The 23,835-nt window shown below is 38.2% G+C and overlaps 2 protein-coding genes across 19 annotated transcripts; both read left to right on the top strand.

Moving 5' to 3' along the window:
- The first annotated feature begins 91 nt into the window (after window positions 1–91).
- Window positions 92–15,014, top strand: LOC131789743 (uncharacterized). 18 transcript variants are annotated; one of them, XM_066161205.1, is made up of 15 exons: window positions 92–266; window positions 1,111–1,164; window positions 2,011–2,064; window positions 2,909–2,962; window positions 3,809–3,862; window positions 4,709–4,762; window positions 5,380–5,481; window positions 8,615–8,652; window positions 9,009–9,116; window positions 10,023–10,077; window positions 11,204–11,343; window positions 11,704–12,005; window positions 12,478–12,731; window positions 14,089–14,373; window positions 14,547–15,014. In XM_066161205.1, exons 1-15 carry the CDS (start codon window positions 224–226, stop codon window positions 14,603–14,605), a joined length of 1,656 nt encoding a protein of 551 aa, XP_066017302.1. In that variant the 5' UTR covers window positions 92–223; the 3' UTR covers window positions 14,606–15,014. The 18 variants fall into 18 exon arrangements, with proteins under 18 accessions (XP_066017302.1, XP_066017303.1, XP_066017304.1 ...); XM_066161206.1 differs by lacking the exon at window positions 1,111–1,164; XM_066161207.1 differs by lacking the exon at window positions 2,011–2,064.
- A 1,430-nt stretch (window positions 15,015–16,444) lies between these two features.
- On the top strand, window positions 16,445–23,832 carry LOC131789687 (Fanconi anemia group B protein-like). Its single transcript, XM_059106847.2, has 11 exons — window positions 16,445–17,328; window positions 17,915–17,992; window positions 18,430–18,535; window positions 19,426–19,493; window positions 19,732–19,809; window positions 20,288–20,419; window positions 20,754–20,796; window positions 21,031–21,157; window positions 21,310–21,775; window positions 22,367–22,581; window positions 23,090–23,832. Exons 1-11 carry the CDS (start codon window positions 16,453–16,455, stop codon window positions 23,484–23,486), a joined length of 2,586 nt encoding a protein of 861 aa, XP_058962830.2. The 5' UTR covers window positions 16,445–16,452; the 3' UTR covers window positions 23,487–23,832.
- The last annotated feature ends 3 nt before the right edge of the window (window positions 23,833–23,835 follow it).

The following is a 23,835-nucleotide window of genomic DNA, read 5'->3' as shown; positions in this document are numbered from 1 at the left end:
ATTTGATAAATAGCATTTCCCGTGAGTACTTGCTAATGAGGAAGGCGAGGCGTCGCAGAGTAGGTAAGCTTATCTCACCTGATAATTTCCCTAGTCTAGCTTCCTACCTCTTTCTTGATAGACTTACTCGCTCCAAAGCAAAGTAGCTCCGACTAGCTTCATATTCAAGGTATTCCTGAAGCATCATCACTGTAATCTCGATTTTTCACCAGATCGTCCGAGCATGTTTGGATCTTCGCAAAATACAACCTTTGGCACAGGAGCAAGTAAGCGTTGTGGGTGAAGTTTCCGCACAGCCCCATACTATTGTAAAACAAATCTGTTTTCCCAATGGAAATATATTGCTTTTGTCATTGTTTTCTCTATTCAAGAACTGAATGCATAATGTAGTATTGGGCTGTGCGGAAACTTTACCGCGTTGTATTATGAATGTATATTAATTACAAATAGGTTTAAAACCATAGGCACTGGTAAGTACAATTTCAAAGCTTTTCACACCCCTCGTACAGATCAGTTTTTGGATGTGGTCAGCTTCAGAGGTCCAAATTCATCAAAGCACACACAAAAAAGAATCTTTCCAGGTTTTAATTTTTTTTCCTCAGCATATTCATGGTTTTAAAAATAGCGAAGATTTCCTCAGTATTTTGTAAATTTATATTGATTCGAAGCTCATATGCGAGGTAAATGAGTAATTTGAACTATATGAGATATTTCTGGACAAATCTTCCACTTTTAATTTCAACTGTTCTGTAGATTATTTTAGTGGTACTTTAACTTCTGCCTTTTTTACCTCCGGGTATGAATGATGCACTTGTTCTTTGCACGATTACAATTAACACAAATAAGCAGCAGCGGAGCTAATACTTCTTCAATAGTGGCTATCCTCATTTGCTAGGAGCTTTAAGGAGGACACTTTTATTGCAAGGTCTTACATAAAGGAGGGCGACGCTTCGCAGAGTATGTAAGCTTATCTCATCTGATAATTTCCCTAGTCTGGCTTTCTACCTCTTTCTTGATAGACTTACTGGCTCAAAAGCAAAGTAGCTCCGACTAGCTTCATATTCAAGGTATTCCTGAAGCATTATCACTGTAATCTCGTTTTTTCACCAGATCGTCCGAGCATGTTTGGATCTTCGCAAAATACAACCTTTGGCACAGGAGCAAGTAAGCGTTGTGGGTGAAGTTTCCACACAGCCCCATACTATTGTAAAACAAATCTGTTTTCCCAATGGAAATATATTGCTTTTGTCATTGTTTTCTCTATTCAAGAACTGAATGCATAATGTAGTATTGGGCTGTGCGGAAACTTTACCGCATTGTATTATGAATGTATATTAATTACAGATAGGTTTAATACCATAGGCACTGGTAAGTACAATTTCAAAGCTTTTCACACCCCTCGTACAGATCAGTTTTTGGATGTGGTCAGCTTCAGAGGTCCAAATTCATCAAAGCACACACACAAAAAAGAATCTTTCCAGGTTTTAATTTTTTTTCCTCAGCATATTCATGGTTTTAAAAATAGCGAAGATTTCCTCAGTATTTTGTAAATTTATATTGATTCGAAGCTCATATGCGAGGTAAATGAGTAATTTGAACTATATGAGATATTTCTGGACAAATCTTCCACTTTTAATTTCAACTGTTCTGTAGATTATTTTAGTGGTACTTTAACTTCTGCCTTTTTTACCTCCGGGTATGAATGATGCACTTGTTCTTTGCACGATTACAATTAACACAAATAAGCAGCAGCGGAGCTAATACTTCTTCAATAGTGGCTATCCTCATTTGCTAGGAGCTTTAAGGAGGACACTTTTATTGCAAGGTCTTACATAAAGGAGGGCGACGCTTCGCAGAGTATGTAAGCTTATCTCACCTGATAATTTCCCTAGTCTGGCTTTCTACCTCTTTCTTGATAGACTTACTCGCTCCAAAGCAAAGTAGCTCCGACTAGCTTCATATTCAAGGTATTCCTGAAGCATCATCACTGTAATCTCGATTTTTCACCAGATCGTCCGAGCATATTTGGATCTTCGCAAAATACAACCTTTGGCACAGGAGCAAGTAAGCGTTGTGGGTGAAGTTTCCACACAGCCCCATACTATTGTAAAACAAATCTGTTTTCCCAATGGAAATATATTGCTTTTGTCATTGTTTTCTCTATTCAAGAACTGAATGCATAATGTAGTATTGGGCTGTGCGGAAACTTTACCGCGTTGTATTATGAATGTATATTAATTACAGATAGGTTTAATACCATAGGCACTGGTAAGTACAATTTCAAAGCTTTTCACACCCCTCGTACAGATCAGTTTTTGGATGTGGTCAGCTTCAGAGGTCCAAATTCATCAAAGCACACACACAAAAAGGATCTTTCCAGGTTTTAATTTTTTTCCTCAGCATATTCATGGTTTTAAAAATAGCAAAGATTTCCTCAGTATTTTGTAAATTTATATTGATTCGAAGCTCATATGCGAGGTAAATGAGTAATTTGAACTATAAGAGATATTTCTGGACAAATCTTCCACTTTTAATTTCAACTATTCTGTAGATTATTTAAGTGGTACTTTAACTTCTGCCTTTTTTACCTCCGGGTATGAATGATGCACTTGTTCTTTGCATGATTACAATTAACACAAATAAGCGGCAGCGGAGCTAATACTTCTTCAATAGTGGCTATCCTCATTTATTAGGAGCTTTAAGGAGGACACTTTTATTGCAAGGTCTTACATAAAGGAGGGCGACGCGTCGCAGAGTATGTAAGCTTATCTCATCTGATAATTTCCCTAGTCTGGCTTTCTACCTCTTTCTTGATAGACTTACTCGCTCCAAAGCAAAGTAGCTCCGACTAGCTTCATATTCAAGGTATTCCTGAAGCATTATCACTGTAATCTCGTTTTTTCACCAGATCGTCCGAGCATGTTTGGATCTTCGCAAAATACAACCTTTGGCACAGGAGCAAGTAAGCGTTGTGGGTGAAGTTTCCGCACAGCCCCATACTATTGTAAAACAAATCTGTTTTCCCAATGGAAATATATTGCTTTTGTCATTGTTTTCTCTATTCAAGAACTGAATGCATAATGTAGTATTGGGCTGTGCGGAAACTTTACCGCGTTGTATTATGAATGTATATTAATTACAGATAGGTTTAATACCATAGGCACTGGTAAGTACAATTTCAAAGCTTTTCACACCCCTCGTACAGATCGCTTTTTGGATGTGGTCAGCTTCAGAGGTCCAATTTCATCAAAGCACACATACAAAAAAGAATCTTTCCAGGTTTTAATTTTTTTTCCTCAGCATATTCATGGTTTTAAAAATAGCGAAGATTTCCTCAGTATTTTGTAAATTTATATTGATTCGAAGCTCATATGCGAGGTAAATGAGTAATTTGAACTATATGAGATATTTCTGGACAAATCTTCCACTTTTAATTTCAACTGTTCTGTAGATTATTTTAGTGGTACTTTAACTTCTGCCTTTTTTACCTCCATGTATGAATGATGCACTTGTTCTTTGCACGATTACAATTAACACAAATAAGCGGCAGCGGAGCTAATACTTCTTCAATAGTGGCTATCCTCATTTGCTAGGAGCTTTAAGGAGGACACTTTTATTGCAAGGTCTTACATAAAGGAGGGCGACGCTTCGCAGAGTATGTAAGCTTATCTCACCTGATAATTTCCCTAGTCTGGCTTTCTACCTCTTTCTTGATAGACTTACTGGCTCAAAAGCAAAGTAGCTCCGACTAGCTTCATATTCAAGGTATTCCTGAAGCATTATCACTGTAATCTCGTTTTTTCACCAGATCGTCCGAGCATGTTTGGATCTTCGCAAAATACAACCTTTGGCACAGGAGCAAGTAAGCGTTGTGGGTGAAGTTTCCACACAGCCCCATACTATTGTAAAACAAATCTGTTTTCCCAATGGAAATATATTGCTTTTGTCATTGTTTTCTCTATTCAAGAACTGAATGCATAATGTAGTATTGGGCTGTGCAGAAACTTTACCGCATTGTATTATGAATGTATATTAATTACAGATAGGTTTAAAACCATAGGCACTGGTAGGTACAATTTCAAAGCTTTTCACACCCCTCGTACAGATCAGTTTTTGGATGTGGTCAGCTTCAGAGGTCCAAATTCATCAAAGCACACACACAAAAAAGAATCTTTCCAGGTTTTAATTTTTTTTCCTCAGCATATTCATGGTTTTAAAAATAGCAAAGATTTCCTCAGTATTTTGTAAATTTATATTGATTCGAAGCTCATATGCGAGGTAAATGAGTAATTTGAACTATATGAGATATTTCTGGACAAATCTTCCACTTTTAATTTCAACTGTTCTGTAGATTATTTTAGTGGTACTTTAACTTCTGCCTTTTTTACCTCCGGGTATGAATGATGCACTTGTTCTTTGCACGATTACAATTAACACAAATAAGCGACAGCGGAGCTAATACTTCTTCAATAGTGGCTATCCTCATTTGCTAGGAGCTTTAAGGAGGACACTTTTATTGCAAGGTCTTACATAAAGGAGGGCGACGCGTCGCAGAGAATGTAAGCTTATCTCACCTGATAATTTCCCTAGTCTGGCTTTCTACCTCTTTCTTGATAGACTTACTCGCTCCAAAGCAAAGTAGCTCCGACTAGCTTCATATTCAAGGTATTCCTGAAGCATCATCACTGTAATCTCGATTTTTCACCAGATCGTCCGAGCATGTTTGGATCTTCGCAAAATACAACCTTTGGCACAGGAGCAAGTAAGCGTTGTGGGTGAAGTTTCCACACAGCCCCATACTATTGTAAAACAAATCTGTTTTTCCAATGGAAATATATTGCTTTTGTCATTGTTTTCTCTATTCAAGAACTGAATGCATAATGTAGTATTTGGCTGTGCGGAAATTTTACCGCGTTGAGTTATGAATGTATATTAATTACAGATAGGTTTAAAACCATAGGCACTGGTAAGTACAATTTCAAAGCTTTTCACACCCCTCCTACAGATCAGTTTTTGGAGAAGAAAAAAAAAAGGAGAAATTCTATCTTGGTCACTTGTGGGAGTGAAGGGGTTAATGTTTTGAAATTAGTTACTGAAGTGGAGGTAAATAGTGGTGGACATTTACCTAGCCACAAAGCAGCAAGGTGAATATCCACCACTTTCACTGACATAGAAGTGAATATGTGTTGGTACATACCACAAAGAAACCAAGAAATGATTGAAAGTTAAATTGCTGATGCAGGATTTTGTCTCTTTAGCTACTCGGAGGTGAATATTATTAGCTAACCACCTCAAAACCTGCCAATCAGCTCTCATGAAGAGCACTATTCACCTGTATGGTATGTACTAATGGTGCGTATGATTTTCTTAAACAATCAGCTTTTTCAAGTGGCTTGTCCTCCGGAAGTACATCCAACTTGTTTGGAGGGTTTGGAAGTACAGCTGCTCCAGGTCTTTTTGGACAAGAATCAACTACTCAGGGTAAGTAAAAATTGCTATTATTTCAAACTCTGAATTTTTAATAAGTGCAGTTTAAGTATTAATTAACAGTAATGATACACATAAATAATCTTAATAGATTCTATGTTTAATTTCAATAACTAGTCCTTTGGTGGTTCCAGTCAAACTTAGGGCCTAGGTGATTGCTTGTTTGGCACAACATCATTACAGTTGGTACTTTTGGACAGCAACAAGGTGGTACTCAGAGGGTATTAAGGGGGAGGGGGGAGGTCCTGATCCCATTTTTAGCACAAATTTTTAGAAAAATGCATGTCTTGTGTGTACTTGAGACAGAATATTTCACATGCCACAAATGGGAAGTTTGTTTTGAATTTGGCCATTACCCTCCACCCCCACATGACCTTTTGCAGAAGGACATGCCTTGAAAGTGGACAGAGGAATGCAAGAGAGAATTTGTTCAGAGCAAAGAGAAATTACAAGATTCTCCTTTGTTAGTTCATTGCAACCAGAAGGAACCACCTCGCCTAGTGTGTTATGCGTCTGCTTATGGGTTAAGAGCTGTAATTTCTCATGTAATGTAGAGCGAAGAGGAAAAACCACTGATCGCCTTTGCTTCTTGGACTCTCACTGCCAGTGATTGTAACTACTCACAGATTGAAAAGAGGCATTGTCCATTGTGTTCATGGTGAAGAAGTCTCATTCATACCTTTATGGCCTCAAGTTTATGCTGCTAACAAATCACAAGCCCTTATTCACTCTTTTTGGTCCGAAGACAGGGGTGCCTCCATTGGCAGCAGCCAGATTGCAAAGATTGGGCCCTGATTTTAGCCACATACTAGCTCGAGATTGAGTATAAGACATCAGCTGAACATGTGAATGCTGATGCTTTGTCCAGACTTAATTGTGTCATGGACTGCTCATGACAGATTACAAGAAGAATTTCATTTGATCAGTTACCTGGATGAGCTGCTGGTTACTGTTAAAGACATAGCTTTGACTACAGGAAGGAACCCATCTTAACTTGTCTTAGTCTGCATCCTTCACCTTGCATGCATGGCCTCAGCCATAATTTCCACATAGGCTTGTGAGTTGTTATTCCTGACATGTATTAGGAATGTCTATTGAATGATCTATATCAAGAGCACCATGGTATGTGTTGAATGAAGTCTCTAGCAAGAGGATAATTATGATGGTCTGGAATGGATGATGAGATTGAAGAAAGAGCCAGTGCTTGTCATATTTGTGCTTCTGTGGGCAAGTTGCTGCGTAAAGCACCTTTACCCCTGAGGAGATGGCTTGTGAAGCTGTGGGAGCATGTACACATTTATTTCTTTTAGCAGGACAGGCTGAATTTTCTGATTGTCATTGATGCATATTCCAAATGGTAAGAAGTGATCCCAATGAGCTCCATGACCACTTTAAAGACCATTGCAGTACTGCATACTTTGTTTACATGTCACAGAATTCCCAATGAGGTTGTTTCCAACAATGGACTGTAACTGGCGGCAGTAGAAATCATTCAATTCATTAGACAGAATGGTGTCAAGGTCAAACATGTTCTGCCATATCATCCTGCATTAATTGGAGCTGAAGAACTCTCAGAGCATATGGCCAAACTAGCTCTGACTAAACCATTACTTGATGCGAAAACAATTACCGTATTTCTAACCCTAACAGTTAGAGACCTTCCAACAGACTCGTGTTGTCCAAAAGAAAAAGCAAAACCATCAGCTGTAAGCCAAGAGCGAAATTCTTGTTTGTAACTGGCCATTTGAGTGAGTGAACCTCACGGAAAAAATTAGGTAATGGCTCAATGAACACAAATGCTAATGAACAAGAATGAACCCTTGACTATAAGCCAAACCTCGTTTCTTGTGAAAAAATCCCCAAACTTTTGTTTCAGATACTGAAAAAATCGCTCAGCTTATAGGTGAAGAAATACTAACAGTAAATTTACTTTGGAACATGGGCTAGCCAATTTCCTAATTCTTAACCGTAACATACCTCACACTGTCACAGAGCATTCTCCTGCTGAACTTTTTCTTGAAAGACAAATTAGGAACTGTTTTATATAAAAACCAGATCTTAACAAAGCTGTAGGGGAACATCAATTTAAACAGAAGCAGCATCACAATGATGGGAGGGTGAAGCTGTAGCCATTCAAGTTAAATGAAGTTGCTCTAGTTGGCAACCAGTGTCATGGAGTTGCAAGATGGATTGATAGGAGGATTTACAGGGTGAAAGTTCCACACACTTATCTTGTCCATTGCAGGAACCAGGTAAAATTTGTGCATGTTGATCACTTGAAGAAGACAGCATAACAATCTTTAAGTTCCAAGGTGGAAGAATGAGTTTTAGAATATGGTTGAGATTTTTTAAGGAGGCCCAGGGTTAGAAGATGAGTGATCCGGGTGTTTCCCTTCCATCACTTGTGGATGTGTCCAGTACAACAAAACCTGGAGAATATTCTGGCCAAGACAGTGTAGTGAATTTGCCAGTTTCCCAGAAATGATAGAAGATACAAGTCTATGTTCAACACCAGAGCCAGTGCACAAATACCCCAGTTGAGAAAGGAGACCACCACAAAGACTTATTTGTGGACTTTGAACATTCTAAGTTCTGTAGAGCACCGAACCTGTTTCTTTATGTTGACATGTTAGTTGGTATGTAACCCTTGCATATAATTCCTCTCACTTGTTTGGGGGAAAGTGTAATATATTAGGATCCAGACCCCTTGCAGTTAGGGACGGTAAGTACATGCAGTTGACATTAAAAAATGGCAAGCATGTGGTTCGTGTTGTGAGCTCCAAATAGTACAGTATCTATGCAACATAAGTATAAATTGAAGCTTCTGTAAATCTTCATTCCCATTGCATTTTTTTGTTGTTTCTAATGCTTTAATTTTCTGTAATAATATGATCCCTAATGTGAAGATTTTTAAAAAGGTTGCAATTAAAAATTAGATGTAAAATGTAGGGGTAGAAAAACTCCTCTAACCCCTGCCATTTAGTAAGATTGGCAAGTAATAAATCTAAGACTTGCCAAGGTGCTGAGACCCTTGTTTTGAAATTGGAGACCCCATGCATCAAATGTAAAGAATACTATCAAGTGCTAATTTTTTTCTCTTTGATTTCTGTTGCGCTTTCTTTAACAGAAAAATCAAGTAACAGTGGGACAGATGTTAAGTTCATTGTAAGCAAAGGACATGATACTTGACTGTCGTAGGACTAATTGTAAGAACAGGCAGGACTATAAAGCAAACATTGTTTTTTGATTGGCTATTGGCAGGTGATTTTTATTCTCTGTAACCTTAAGGCAACCTTTTTTTCACAAAGATATTTTCATTGGTCAAAAAAAAGAAAACCACAACAATTTTTGGACATTCATGCAGCAATTCTTTGACTTAAATCTCAGCTGTTTAATCAAGATAGCTGGATATTGGTATCATCTCAATCTAGAAAGATACATTAAAGAACTTGGCTGATGTACAGCTTTGTCAATAACGCATCTTTATTGCTAAACTCTAAAGTAATATTCTTATTCTTCAGGTTGTCAAAGGCACTGACTCTATCATTGAGAATGGCATAACCATCAACATGAGTGTCGGATATCAATGTATCACTTTTATGTCAACTTATAATAGGAAGAGCTTAGAGGTGTGTTACAAAGACACAATATTGAATGCTATTGTAATGAAATCTTGGACATCAAATTTGAGTAACAAAGAAACCCAAGGGTTGACGGCATTAGATTGAGAAAATCTATCCATCTTTTGTCTTACTTACACTCCGAAAAAAAGAGAGAAACAACTAAGAGATGATTCTGTATCTTAATTGACAATGCGGACTGTCTTTGTTTGCGGTTTCCAAATAGTATTCATATCATGTTGGATGGCTTTTCTACCACTTCCACCTCTGTAAATTGATACTATCCTTTTACCACATACTCATTTTTAATAAATATGAGAGTGACCTTTGAAGTAATAAATATTGTGAATAGTGAAAATGAAATTTTCAGTTCACATTTATGTTTCATATATTTGCAGTCATTTTTATTCATCACTTCACGGGTTTATTCAAACAAACATAATAACTAGCTCCCAGTTGGCTTAATTTGTGCGCTAAGTTGGTAGAGCATTTCAGCAGTATCACAGAGCTGCGTCGTGGGTTCATCTTCGGTACAGAGGCCTAAATTTTTTCAGACTTTCTTACATTACTGCTTAAGTGGTGTTCATCACTGCAAAGATCATTCTCATATTCATTTATTAATCCACCGTTAGCATGAATGATTTCCATATATTCACGGTCATTTATACTGATTTTAGTCTTCCCCAGACCACCAAAGAAAATTTTCTTTGGTAACTTCAGTCCAGGTAGGAAAATGCAAATCAGGTCTATTACATAAGCCACAGAAAGTAATATTATAGCTTTGCGGGATGTGTATGAATTAGGAAATGTAAGGGACATATAACCTTACAACCACATACTGGTATCACGTACCTCTTTTACCACTGAGATAGGATTACAATTCCTTATTGAAGGCAGCTTTCTCTTAATCAACAGGAGCTCAGAATAGAAGATTACTATAACACAGGGCGCGCATGTATACCAGCTGAAGGTACTGGAGGTGATATGTTATAACAGAGATTTATGCGATTTATTGAAACGTTAATGGGATCATGTGCGTTTAAGGCATCAGTCGGCCAAGTATCGGCCAATAGTTAGCCAACTGTCAGTCGTCGTGTTATTCAAGTTGGTGGACTGTTAGTCGCTGCTATTGGTCGATACTTGGTCGGTAATGTGAGTCGACACTTAGCCGACACCTCGACCATTACGTTGCGATTAACAGTCGACGGCAAATTGGTCGAGTGTCAGTGATGTATCGGTGGTCTGCCGGTGGTATATGTTATGATGGGAATTGGCAGCTGTCTCTTAGCCCCTTCCGGTCTCACCCTCAGGAGACAAGAAAGAAGAGTTTCAAAGAACTAGAGAAAATAAGCGACTATTTGAGTTGAGAAGAAAGAGCTCAGTATCAAGAGCTGACCAAGTGACAGGAGTGTCGGCCGAGTGTCGGTAAAGAATCTGCTAAGTGTTGGCTAAATGTGGATAAAGTGGATCTTAAGTATCGTTCGCATGTCGACCAATTATTGTCTGACATGTGTGTCTCCTTACAATATCACCACTGAATCACACATTAATGTCACGAGAATGAAGGAAGTGATCACCAACCAAAGAAACTCTTGATTGTTAGACAAATTCTCCTTGTCAGCACCTTAGTAAATGTACAGAGAACAGTATGGAGAATATGAATGCTGATGTTAGGGTATAAATGGTGAAAAAGTTTGAAGCGCGCATTGTCGCTTTTTGACTTCCGCCCGAATTAAAGTTCCATTTTATACAATTCATTCCAATTGATACAATTGTATCTTTATTTATAGTTGTTCTTAAAAAATAAAAATCTCTTTAAAAGGTGTTTTAACGAATTGAAATTATTAATTATTAATTATTATGTTATTAATTGAGTAAGTAGCGCGAGTTATTAAAATGAAGAGGCCGTACATTACCTTCGACTCAATTGAAAATCATTCTATTTCAAATCTAGCAGGCATCTTTTATTATCGTGATCATAGAGCCTTAAGGAAGGAAGAGATCATTGGTGCTAAATGCTGTGGAAGAGTTGGAGTGTTAGGTGAATTATTCGGCGTCACACTCATTTTAACACATTCTTTGCATCTAACTTACAGCGGAGGAAAATTCAAGTGAAGAGCCTTCAGAATTCGAAAAGGCCTTGGAAAAGCAGAAGAAATACATTTGTCCGGAGCACGATGAAGTTTTGAAAGTGTACTGTCACACTGATAATTGTCTTATTTGCCTAGTCTGTCAGGTATAGAAACTAGTTCTTATTGACTCAAAGTTACTAAAGTGCAGCTAGTGCTAGTCTCCTTCGCAGCCGCTTTTTGGGATGTCACGCAATTTCGTGACTGCGAAGGAGACTAAGCTCGTGCCGTTCCGAAATAGGAATTGATGTCCAGGCAATAGAAGATTTATTTTTATATCCAGGCAAGGATCTTTTAATATTTTTTCAGTTCCTGGAATTAACTAAACCTTATTAAATTGTATATATCATCACAAGATGCTCCTCTTTGTACGGAAGGGGGGGGGGGGGAGGGGAATCAGTCGTTGCCAACAGAGTATAAAGAGGGTACTATAAGTCGCTCAGTCGTTGTTTGCTGATCTCCATTAGGCATATGGCGAACATACCGATCATAAATGTGAGCTTGTTGTCAACATGGCCACCGGAGCACGAGAGGAACTTTTCAGCGAAACTAAAAAGTTAGAGGATCATTTCGAGTTGATCAAGAAGTCTAGAAGGAAACTAAAGGATAAGAAAGACTCCATTTTGCAAACTCAACTTTACCTACGTGACAGAGTTGCGAAACACATGGCTTTGCTAAGAACATGCTTGAATAGCGGAGAGAGAGCGCTGAAGAGTGAGATTGATGACAAAACTAACGAGAAGATAGCACCCATGGACGCTCAGGATAGGTATGAAGAGTTTCTTTGAGGAAATTTTGTTTGAAAAAAATAAAAAAAAGGTGTTTCTAGTCATCATTGGCTGTTAAAAATGAACTTAACCTGAAGTATGCATGTGGGGATTAGTAAGAAATTTTTGAAATACACCGAGAGCAGAGAAACGAAGTCTTCAAAGTACACCATTCACTTCGAAAATTACTTTCTCGACACATCAGTGACACACTTGGCTGCACCTTGTGTGCCATGATTTGTTCTTACAATGTTTTAACATAATCTGTGATCTACTACTGAACAGACACGGCTCGGCAGTATGGAATCTATTTACCAAATAGAAAGCGAATAGCCGGGCCACTCAGATTGCAGTATTTTTGATAGATCGCTAGTAGATTTACACTAATCAACTGTAGTTCTAACTGAATTTGGAAATGACACAACGTTCATGAACTACATTAAGGAAATATCGTTTTATTTTCTTCTTGTCTAGAGTCATGGCAAATGTTGAAGAGAAGTGTGATTTGGCTTACTCTTTGATCGAGAAGTGCAAAAAGAATGACACTGCTTTGGTCGAGGAGAAGCCTAACATTTTTAAACTTATTGAAGAGGTGTCGTCTTTCATTCAGAAATGTGAACTGGAATCCGTGGAAACAGACAGTCTGACATGTTACTTCGAGTATAAACTCTTTGATATGCTTAAAACACAGATTGGTGGAGTGAGGGTGTTGAAGCCAGGCAAAAAAGGTTTGTTCCCTTGAATAAACAATTAACGAGGCTCAAAAAATCTAACTTTGTTATATTCAGACCGTATCAAAAACGTGTTGATTATAAAGTGAACATAAATATCTTTGAAAATAGCAACAATTCCTTTGTCTCTCTGGAATGGAAAGAATATATAAAATACCTTGGTGTCCTTATCGATTCTAAATTATCTTGGACTCAACAAATTGCATTTATTTCATCTAAAATTAGCAAGTCTTAAGGCATTTTATCAAGATTGAGATATTTTGTCCCACAAACTGTATTGCTTAACATATATCGATCTCTTTTTCAACCTTATTTGTCTTAGGGGGTTGCAGTCTGGCGCCACCCAAAAAAGGTGTTGATTTTGCAAAAACGAGCTCTCCGCATAATATTTTTCAAACCCTTTATCTTCCATGCTGTACCTTTGTTCAACATGTCAAACATTCTCCCTCCTCATCTTATCTATTTCGAAACTGTATGTTTTCTTTTTATGCATGATTTCGTCAACAATCTAACGCCTCCTAACATTTCAGAATTAACTAGTTATTCTTCAGAAAAATATCACTATTATACAAGGTCCTCAACGGCTGGCAATCTTTATCTTAAACATTTGATGCAAGGATCTGGAATAGCACTCCCATCTGCCTTTGTTCTCTGCTTAAGTGCAAATTTAAAAGAGTATTGCATAGACAGCTGCGGAACATTTTGATTCGAGAGAATACTAATGTTGACGTCCATACTTTAATTGATAAATTTAGAAAATGATAATATTTTTAATTTCATTTTTTGCTTTTGTTGTTCTTTTCTTTTTGGTGTGTAATTTTATTCCAGTTGTAATATGTAATGCCTAATTGGCTTATCTATAACTTATCTTACTTTTTTTCATGGTTCGTGTATATGCATGCTCTCCCAGTCATTTCCTTTGTTCAGTCAAACTTGTCACTGAAGAATTTATCTTAATGTTTGTTTCCCTTCCGCCTCGATTAGCTTCGCTATCTTGCAGGTAGGGATTGTTTGAGTTGGGGCTGGTCGACACCCAGCCGTCGCTTGGGTACCCATAAGGGACATTTAAGTTTTTGTGTATGCGCGGTGACGGTTATCTTGGAACGGTGCCACGAGGCCACCGAGTTTAAACCTCTTTATCACGTTCAGTTTTTTCGATTTTTTTGGTCTCATTGTTGGGTTGAACAATTAAAAATTTTGTGAGAGTTTTCTCAAAGCCTTCGTGGAGTAAAGTTTCATATTTCAAATGGTTAGTCACCGTTCGAGGTATTAGTTAGATATGTATTTTAATTGCCAACATAAATAAATTTTGTTGTTAATATGTATGTATTTTTATTAATCATAATGCTGTCAGAGGGCTCTATCTACGGCTTCAACGAGCATGAGATGTTGGAGGAAGGGAAAACCAAAGATGCAGAGGTTCAGACCGACGCCGACGATCACCAGGAAAGAACAGATCATGCACATTCTGAAATTTCCCCGCAAGGACTAGATGTAGCCGTTGACTTTGGCGCGGTGGGAGGCAAGACTTCATTGCTTATGGATCCTGACCTACCGATATCAACAGATTCCCAAAGCTCTAGTGACGTTATAACTGGATTACTGGATGGGATACTTGAAAAAGTTGACAGGCTCGCAGGTCAGTCACATTAAAAAATAAAGAATCATGTCCTTTAATAAAGTCATCGGTGGCCGATGAGATATTCTCTCATAAACTTTGACAAAATAAGAAATTTAACCAGCCCCTCACCCATCTCGATGGCTTTGAAGTCTAGATAATGAGGTTCATATTTAAATTGATTTTTTTTCCAGTTGCGGATGGTGATGATGACATTGCTGGTGATAAACAAGAGATCGAGACTGACGATTAAAAATTTAGCTTCGGCTACGGTGGACCCCATACGTTCTTGAACGAGATGAATGTTTACTGCCTCCGACATAGTATCGCTGTTTTTCTCTGAGACGTATAACGTGAAGGGAGTGTAGGACAATTAGATTACTTTTATTCTGCCTTTTCCTTGTACAGTCCCTCTAGCTTATTAGCATAGGAAACACAAAATTAATTTTATGACGGGAAGAGACTGGGAACGACATCTTGTATCGTCTTAAAGCTCTTCCCTCGCGCACTAATCAAACGTCAGACACGTGCAAGCGGATGAATTTTGCTAGCCGTGCGCCAAAATCCAAACAAAATTTTCAAATGTAGGAAACAGCCTCTGTCATGCAAAAAAAGGCGAGAAAATTTTAATGTTCATAAAACTGTAGAAGAGAAATAAGGTAGCGATAAGAGAAAATTTGCGATTTTTCGAAAAGAAAGCTTATTTCATTACGGGTAGCCTGTTGATTTACCCTTTAGATTTGAGCTATATCAAAGAAGTTGTATGCTTTTAAAACACTATTACTTCTAGCTTTTGTAGATTTCTATAACTTTCGTGAGAAAATCACGTGCTGACAACCTGAAAGCAAGCCCCTTAGCCATTACCAGGTTTTTTTATATAGCAACATTTAATGATGATCCCGATCTACAAAATATGACCATCACTATAAATAGTGCTGATAGTTTGCTTGTTTAAATTTTTAATGTTTTCGCTTTTGTTGAGAGTTATTATGCTTTATCTATTCAGAGCAAGCCGGTATTTTGTGGATTTCTTACGATGAATGATATTAAAGGAAATAGCTGTAAACCGTCATGGATCGCCTGTGTAGCAGGTTGATTTGTTTCTCGGTTTTATGTGCACTGTGATCTGTGGCGAAACTATCTTCCCTCCCAAGCCTCTCACGGCTCCGTTGCTCATTACTTCGTTACACACAAAAATCACCATCTACGTTGGTAAGGTTATGGTGGATGCCTTCTATACCATTTTTAAGACCTTTGGTTGGGTTTGCGCTAAGATGGTATGGTGATAGCGAGTGGCAATTGTAACTAAAAAAATTTTATTCTGCTTGTCCTCTGAATAAAGGGAGTGTGTGTTGGGGGAGGCGTAGAAGCATGTAACAGCATTGTAACAAAAATCTTAACGGGATTTAAAATTCATGAAGTCTGAAAATGTTCTATGAACAATGACGGGAAACACCGATGGCGAGCTAAGGAAGTGTTTAAATAGCATCAAGGACCAGGAATATACGGAAAAGATGATGGAGTTTTGACAGGTTTCCCCAAGGTAGACCTCTATTATAGACTCTATTTCCTCGTGAGAATCCCTAGTCGCTGAACACGTGAACTGGGCGAAATCGGTTTGATCAGGCGTTTCCGAGAGACATCAAAACACGTCATTTTGCGATATTTTATCGAGTTTTATCCCGGTAATTAGTTATACTAAGGCGGACCTGACTGGCCAGATAAGTCAGTTTTAACATAAATGGGCCTTTTTTTCATCGTTCAGTCTTAAATTCAACGTTTGTGGACAAAGAATAATGAGAACTATTTATTGGCTAACAAAAACACCGAACTAGCTCTCGAGGCATTAATAGAGAAAGCCCTTGTGGCAATGTTTTCGTTCCACTGATTAGAATAGGTATTATTCCAGCATACCTTTAGCGTTTCTGTGAGGGCGTCAATTTCTATTTTAATTAGTGTAGGGAACACGTTATCATACGGGCTCACGGCTAGGTCGCATAGCACCTCACCTAAGAACTTCCGGAAGACTCAGGGAAGACTGGGGGTTAGTAACCACCAGAAGTTCGCGGGAATTTCGTGGCTAGCCTTGGACTCGGTAACATGGCCGATGACATGGCCGCCAGCGAAGTGTTTACGACCTTTAGAGGCGACGTGCTGTTCTTTTCTCTTTTAAATACGGGCAGCAACGATGAAAACTGTATTGAAGTTCAAGTCTTCGGCTTTTCCAAATCTTCTAGATCCTTCACAAGAACTGCAAAGAAACTGTTACCCCTTGGAATTTTAGGATGCAAACTAGAACTCGTATCTGCAAATTGTTTGATGAACTCAACCACAGGAATGTACCAGCCTTTTATTTTGCTACGCCAGATTCGCATGAAGCATTCCAGCACACAAAAGTTGCATTTATTGCTTCTAGAAGACTATGATTCGGTTATTCTGCAAGGCAGTTGTGAGATAAGTCACGTCTCACCAATACAGAATATTGAATTTTATTTTTGTGATGGCCCCACAGTTTGTTGGAATTTTGAAGGGGTTATGTACTTTGCATGCTATGATGCCGTTCTTGAGAAGTTTACAACTGATTCTGTAACGGTTGATAACTCTATGGATGAAAGATCAGGTGTGGAATTTAATATATTTTGGTGTGGGTTATTAAGAAGCCAAGTTGTTTCCATGGGAGTAAAATCAGAAATGACAGATGATGCCAGCACCTTAGAAAGATGGACATGTGTCAATCATACTCATAAAGATGTTCAAGAAGTCTCATTGGTTCCAAATCTGTATGTTCCCATAGCAACATGCTGCCATGTAAGAGAACCCTTAAATGTAGGGGAATTTGGAGGTAATTCTGCATATGATAATGTGAATGTGTATTTAGCAACAAACAGAGGACAGCTCCTAAGCTTTGTGAATGGAAGGCTCAAAACCTACTGGCAGTTGCCATTTAAAGACCCTTGCAAAATGTGGATTCTGGAGGTAACAAATATACTTTTGCTTTTAGCAACTAATGTTTCGGCAACCTTATTGGAAATTATCATTAGACTTGTTGAAGAGTTATTTTCAGTTGAGAGGGGTTTTTTAAACCTCAGTCACTGCAGCCAACTTAACATTTTAATGAGTGGTCAGTTTGCTGTTCTTTACTTCAGTGTGTCACAGATTACCTTCCTGACCCAGACTCACAGAAGCTGCAATGTAGGTATCAACAAAATGGATGGGAGTCTTTGATACCTATAGCAGCCTGTGATCAGGGTGAATTTCCTTTGTAATTTTTCACACTGAAATATAGGGAAAAAGAATACTGTACAGAATATTTCAAGTCTTCCATCACAGTTCTTTCATAACCAGTTTTGTAATCAGGAAGTCAATGTTTTAAGCCCTTACCTGCTTTTTATTTGATTTGTTCATTGGTTGTCTGAAGTTCAGCTTCTTGGCTGCACTGTGCACATAACCCAGTTGGATGTGCCTCAAGCTAGATCCCATTAGGGTAGTGATAATTAAAGATATTTATTTACAAATTGAAAATTTACTAATTTGTAATCATTTAGATATTATTCAATTTCAGCTTACTCTAGCTGAGGCAATGGTAATTGTAGCATCAAAATCCAACAGGGTTGCTTTGATTGACTGCAGAAAGAAGCAGGTAAGATTAAGTTAAAATTACTCAACTTAAAAATGTTCACACTCAATTTAATTTACTTGTATGTAGCACTGTCTGAAGGATTAATAATAAAGCACTTTAAGTGGTGAGAGAAGTTGGTTTTTCTGTTAGTGTTAAAGAGTCTAATTGGCATTTGAAATTGGAGAGTTTTCTAGCTACTATACAGAACTCTGTGGCTAAATTTCATGCCAGAATGTATTTGTTTCTAATTGGGTATTATTGATGGCTGTCTAGTAACTTTGGTGAGGTTTATAACAGATTTATTTTAGTTGATTTCCTTCCCTTCCTTGGTTTATTTGGTAAATAAAAAACACAAACATTAAATAAATGTTATGGCAAGGTATGATCACAGATTATGAGCAGCATTGCACCTGTACAATACTGAAACAATTGTTATTAATAATAGTTTTTCTTGACAGGTTTTGAAGGAAAGGGAGGAGGCTGCTTTTGTTCTTACAGATGACTTCTTAGAAAATGGAAATGAGCAAGTTCTTTTACTGCCTCCAAATCTCACCATTTCTGATAGTAAGGGTTTCTTGTGCATGATTAAAATGTGTGATATTTCATAAGCATGACTGCCACCATATAAAGAGGGCTGTGTTTTAGCTCTGGTTAGGTTACTTTGTCATGTTCTTGTAGCAGATACTGAAGTGGTCACAGTGCTCAGGAGTATGAAACAACGCTTAATTTTTATCTTTCATTAAAACCTCATGAAACTGATGAGGTGTACCTCTTTCCACCCAGGAGTATAAACAGTCCTCTGGTTCCAGCCAGTTATCAGAGAAAATTGACAAATTGTATGGGGTGGGTGGTGCTTTGCTAGCCATGAACCAGGCCCCTCTCCATTGAAGGGTGGATAGCACTATCCACAGGATAAATCTCTATCTGGTGGACAGTACAATACTTTTTGTTAACACTTATCTGCTGGATACCAATTTATCTGTTGGTATTCACTCTTTGAACAGCTGGGCCCAGCTTCTCATCTAGGTCCATGAAGTGTCGGGAATATTAATTTCTCCACAGCAATCAAGTGGCAGCCAACCTCCAGGCACCTAGGATGTGCTCTGGTATTAAAAGACCACTGTTGTGCATAACATCACAATTAGTTCACTTTCACAGCATCTCTCTCCACCCAGGAGTAATGAATGAGTGATAGAGAACTGTAGGAGAACATTGACATAATGTGTGTATGTGTGGAGGGGACTAGGGACCTGCTATGGACTGTGTCCCATCCTGAGGAAGTAGGAAAACTCTTGGTTGCTTTATGTCCTGTGGAAAACCTGGAATAAGATTTAGCATATATTGTTTCATTGAATTTTACATGACTTTCTTTCTTTGATCTCTGTTGGTACTTCATAATTTCTTGCCTTCCTGAAGAAGATAAATGATAAAACTTTCCATTTTTTTCTTTTCAGCTGGAGAGTTTTCCAAGTTTTATTTGTTAGATGTTACACAAGGAATGGTGGCCATTGAAAGCAATCAGGTAACTAGTTTGGAAAAGAGAGCAATTTAATTTTATGGTAAAGAAAATTGTCTTAGATTTAATGTCTTCACAATAACTTCATCATTTGATCTGAGTTCCATTTTGCTTTTATTTCAAAACAATGCCATTTTTTTATTGTTTTGTTATGATATCTTGATTCAATAGTAAATAACCATATTTAGTTGAGTAGAATGCTATGCTGTTTTAGGTGGTCATCAGATAGTCTGGTTATTTGCAGAATTCACCTTCTGCCCAATCACAAACAGTAACAGACTCGCTGCAGAAAACTGCAAGTGCACTGAGGACAACCCTACAGGTTAGCTTACTTGTACCTTTAAGATAAACTTCCAAGCATAACAAGAAAGACATTTTTGACAAAAGGGTATTTCTTCTCCTTTATTCTCTCCCTTTTTTTAGTTTCCTCTTTTTTATTTCTCCCCACCCTATCCACTCTGCATAAGACTCTTCCTTTTTCCTGCTGCTTCTTGTTTTTTGTTTTTTTTTCTCCATCCTTCTCAGCCACCTTCACCTGTTTGTTATCCCTAACCTACTATTTTTTCATTCTGTCTGTCTCTCCTGGTTTGTGCTCAACATGGTTCTTTCTCCTGCTTCTCTTCCTCTTGTCACTCTCCTACTTTCAATTCTTTGCCCCCTTTGGTGCTTTCCATTCTCTGTACACTCATGTTTTCCTTCCTCTTCTGTGTTTACTTCTAATTCTACTGCTCATTCTACTCATTCTCTAAATATTTGTGGTGAAAGTGACATTTGTGCTTTTCTAAACTCTTCCATTGTAGGCCAGGGGATCTAGTTTACGTGAGGCTAAAATGGAATTAAATGAAAAACTGAAAATGGTGGAACACTGTTGTGAAGTATTGAAAGACATAACTTGTCCCTCAGGATCAGGCAAGAATGAGAAAAGGAAAAAGGTTTGACCCTTGATACAAGATTTGATGAATGAGCAGTGTGAATGGACATAACACCCTTATGAGGATGATAGCAATAGCATTCATGATAATAATAATGATGTAATAATTTTGATGATGACAACCACAACACTAATGATAACAATGAAGATGATGATAATGATAATGATGTCATGTTACCAAACCACAGGGTTTTTATTGATAACAACCAATAAATCTTAACTTTTCACCCATGTTATCAGTCATGGTTAGTAGAATGTTGATTTATTAATTACCTTAACTGTTTTTAGTTAACAAGATGTAAGAAATAATAGCTTAAATTTATTTTCTCTTTAAGGCTTCAGGTCTCCAGTGTCTCTTGGAAGGGGATCTTGGAGAAGGTAAATTAAATAATGGTTTGTTTTTCAGCTATTAGACCACTTGGAAAAAAAAGAAATTTGAATATGTTGTTGTTCTTTCCCCTTTTGTGGTCAATGTGTTTCAGAATAAATTTACACAGAATCTGAAAAAATTACAAGTTTTGCTCTGCTGTTGAAGCAGCTTTATTTGCTGTTTCTTGTGGAGAAATGTGCGGGCTGTGCTGTAATTTGGCTTTCTCTAACTTGTTTTCACAGTCAAGGCAGACATGAGTGGCCCCCTGAGTTCAGAGCCAGAATCAGCCCTGAATGTCAAGGAAATATGGCAGCGTATCTTGTATGACCAGTGGATAATAGGTGTTGATGTAGAGAATATTGGTGCAAGGTAAAAACTGTTATACAATTCCATATGGCCATTTGAAGAAATGGGGATAACTGTAAGAGCACTTCACTCTGGGTAGAGAGTTCTGGATTTCAAGACAAGGAGATGTTATGCAACACAAACTTATCATCACTTTTTCTTGCTAAACATTTTAGGGCTGTATGTGATCTCACAATTGGACTTGTGAGCAGCCAGACTATGGATACTTCCTATTCATCAAAGACTGTGTACTGTAGTGATCACAGATGTCATCATCAACAGCCAAAGAAAGAAGAGAGTTCAGATTCTGTCCAGTCTCCAATCTCGAAGAAGAAAAAAGTGGAACATTCTCAACCTTTGACTGATCTCCAGCAGTTGTCACCAGGTAAACAAACCAGATTGACAGCTGTGTGTTCCCTACCAAGATTCACATTGTCAGACCGTTGTCCCATGTCTGTTGTGATGACATGGAGAAGTTATCATGGTAATGGAAGTATTGAGCAGCATTCCATGCACTGTGGACATATAACATTGTGTGCAGCACAGGTTATGGATGGCAGTCTACAAGTGAGCAGGAACTTGGATTCCAAATCATTTCATCAAGATATTGCAGCCCTGAGATCAGTCTCAATTGAAACAGAGGTAATGTTGTTGCAACTCATTTTCAATGCTTCTTTCCTCAACCAGAGGATTATTCAATGATGGAGTTTGTGCCAAGATATAACACCTAAGGGAGCTGTCATTTCTCAGAGGCAGGAGGGATGGCTAGTGCCTCTGTTTTTTTACCAGGACTGGTGAGGTTTTTATTTTCCCTCTCCAAATTTCCCACAGAAAAAAACTAACTCTACCCCTCATGTGTTCCAAAACCTTCTGACCCTCCCCACACTAAGCTTAAATTTTTGGTTATCCTCCCATTCTTAGTTGCATTAAATGTAATGACCCTCCCCCCCTCCATTTGCACCAGCCATTCTCCCCCCCCCCCCTCATAAATGACAGGTCCCTAGGACTCAAACTCCTTACCCTCTGCTTTTTCACTTTCTGACAAAAGGTCCTGCCTTAAGACATCCCATTACCCCTTATACCCAAAGAACTTAGGTCCCAGACGAAAGGAGCTTACAGATCCTATCTATCCTTTGAAAGACAAACCTAACCTTGTCACAATCTCTCTCTTATTCTCGTTTCAGTGTTTCACTTCAGTTGTAAATTAATGTATTTGCTATTTTTCCCCTCAAGCTCTTATTACAAGGCAGTATTTCACGTCCCCACCATATGATTGCACTTCTGAAGAGTTCAATCAAAGAGGTGCCAGTTGTACAGAGAGAACCTGGAGACCACAAGGACATTTTTGGCCAACTCATTTCTGTTCTTCGTGAGAATGGCCCTTTAAGTGGCACGGGAATCTTTCTAAAAGATGAGCTTCAAAGGGGAAAAGTAACCCTTATTACCAGGTAACTTCTGTCAATTGTTTATTTGTTGTTAAGAGGCCCTCAGCATAGCCGCAGGTTGCCCTCAGCATAGCCGCTGGTCACCCTCAGCATAGCTGCAGGTCGATGAAAGTTTGCTTTTTGCCTTGAATTTCTCAACTGTCACGCAATCTGGAGGTGTCTTCCCAAGTTTTTGGTAAAATGAAGTGAACCTTATACAAAATGTTGATGTGAATTTTTCAATGGTGAGTGAGAGAGAGAATGAACGATAAATGAAAGTAACGAGTAAGCAACGATTGAATTTTTAAGCAGCGTTTCGTTTTTCAGAGGGTGCAAATTATTCAATTTAAAATTAGCTCCTGAAACAGTTTCTGATTCCTTGCTCTTTCCTTTTTTCCTTTTCCGTCAATGTTCTTCTAAAGTCGTAACATTTCTTCAGCTGTCATACATTGATTAATTATTTGCTCAAACTTGCACTTCCTCGTGAAATACCTTTTTTAAAAGTGCTTCAATAAAATTCATTTTCTCGTAGAAACAAGAATCAAGTATTCCTGCTCCTACACAGACTTCGGCAAATCCTCCCAGACGATGTGCGTATTTTAGCGGATCCTGAACTGGACTTTACTCACGTTAAGAACAGTCTGAGCGCTATAAATCAGGAGATTACAAACTTGGAGCAGAATCTTCGCAACATGCTGCAGAACCCCAACAAATCCCATCCAGGCCCACTCGCCAGCAACGAGCGTGGCCTTCTACGCGGAAGCGACGACAGTGATGGCATTGCAGTTCTAAGGGAGAATTTTGAACGGAAGAGGGTCAGGGAAATGACACAAAATGAAGGGCTAGGTGAAATGTGTGATTTTGAAAAATTTTGGGATGATGTTGTCAACGATCAATTGAGAGTTGATCAAGCTGTTGCAGAGGTCTGAGGCAGTAGGACGAGTCTAGGTCGCGAGGGTCAATTATGTTTCTCTTAAGTAATTTGGTAATGTAAACTGAGTTGATAACGTAAATTGGCCACCGTTAAGACTTTCAAAGCTGACGTTTCGAGCGTCAGCCCTTCGCTAACTCGAGACGTCAGCTCTGAAACTCTTTACGGTGGCCAGCTTACGTTATCAACTCAGTTGGCAATGCCAAATTACCATTACCATGTGGTATTCTCACCGACGCAGCAACACAGTTTCTTTAGAAACTTACCACTATTTTTCTAGGGAAAAAATACACAACCACTCAAAAAAATTATCTATGTACAAACGAATTTATTTTATTCGCAAAGTA

The sequence above is a fragment of the Pocillopora verrucosa genome, chromosome 14, assembly GCF_036669915.1.
Source record: "Pocillopora verrucosa isolate sample1 chromosome 14, ASM3666991v2, whole genome shotgun sequence".
Lineage (NCBI taxonomy): Eukaryota > Metazoa > Cnidaria > Anthozoa > Scleractinia > Pocilloporidae > Pocillopora > Pocillopora verrucosa.
The sequence above is the reverse complement of the archived record's forward strand: the minus strand, read 5'-3'. Positions and strand labels throughout refer to the sequence as shown.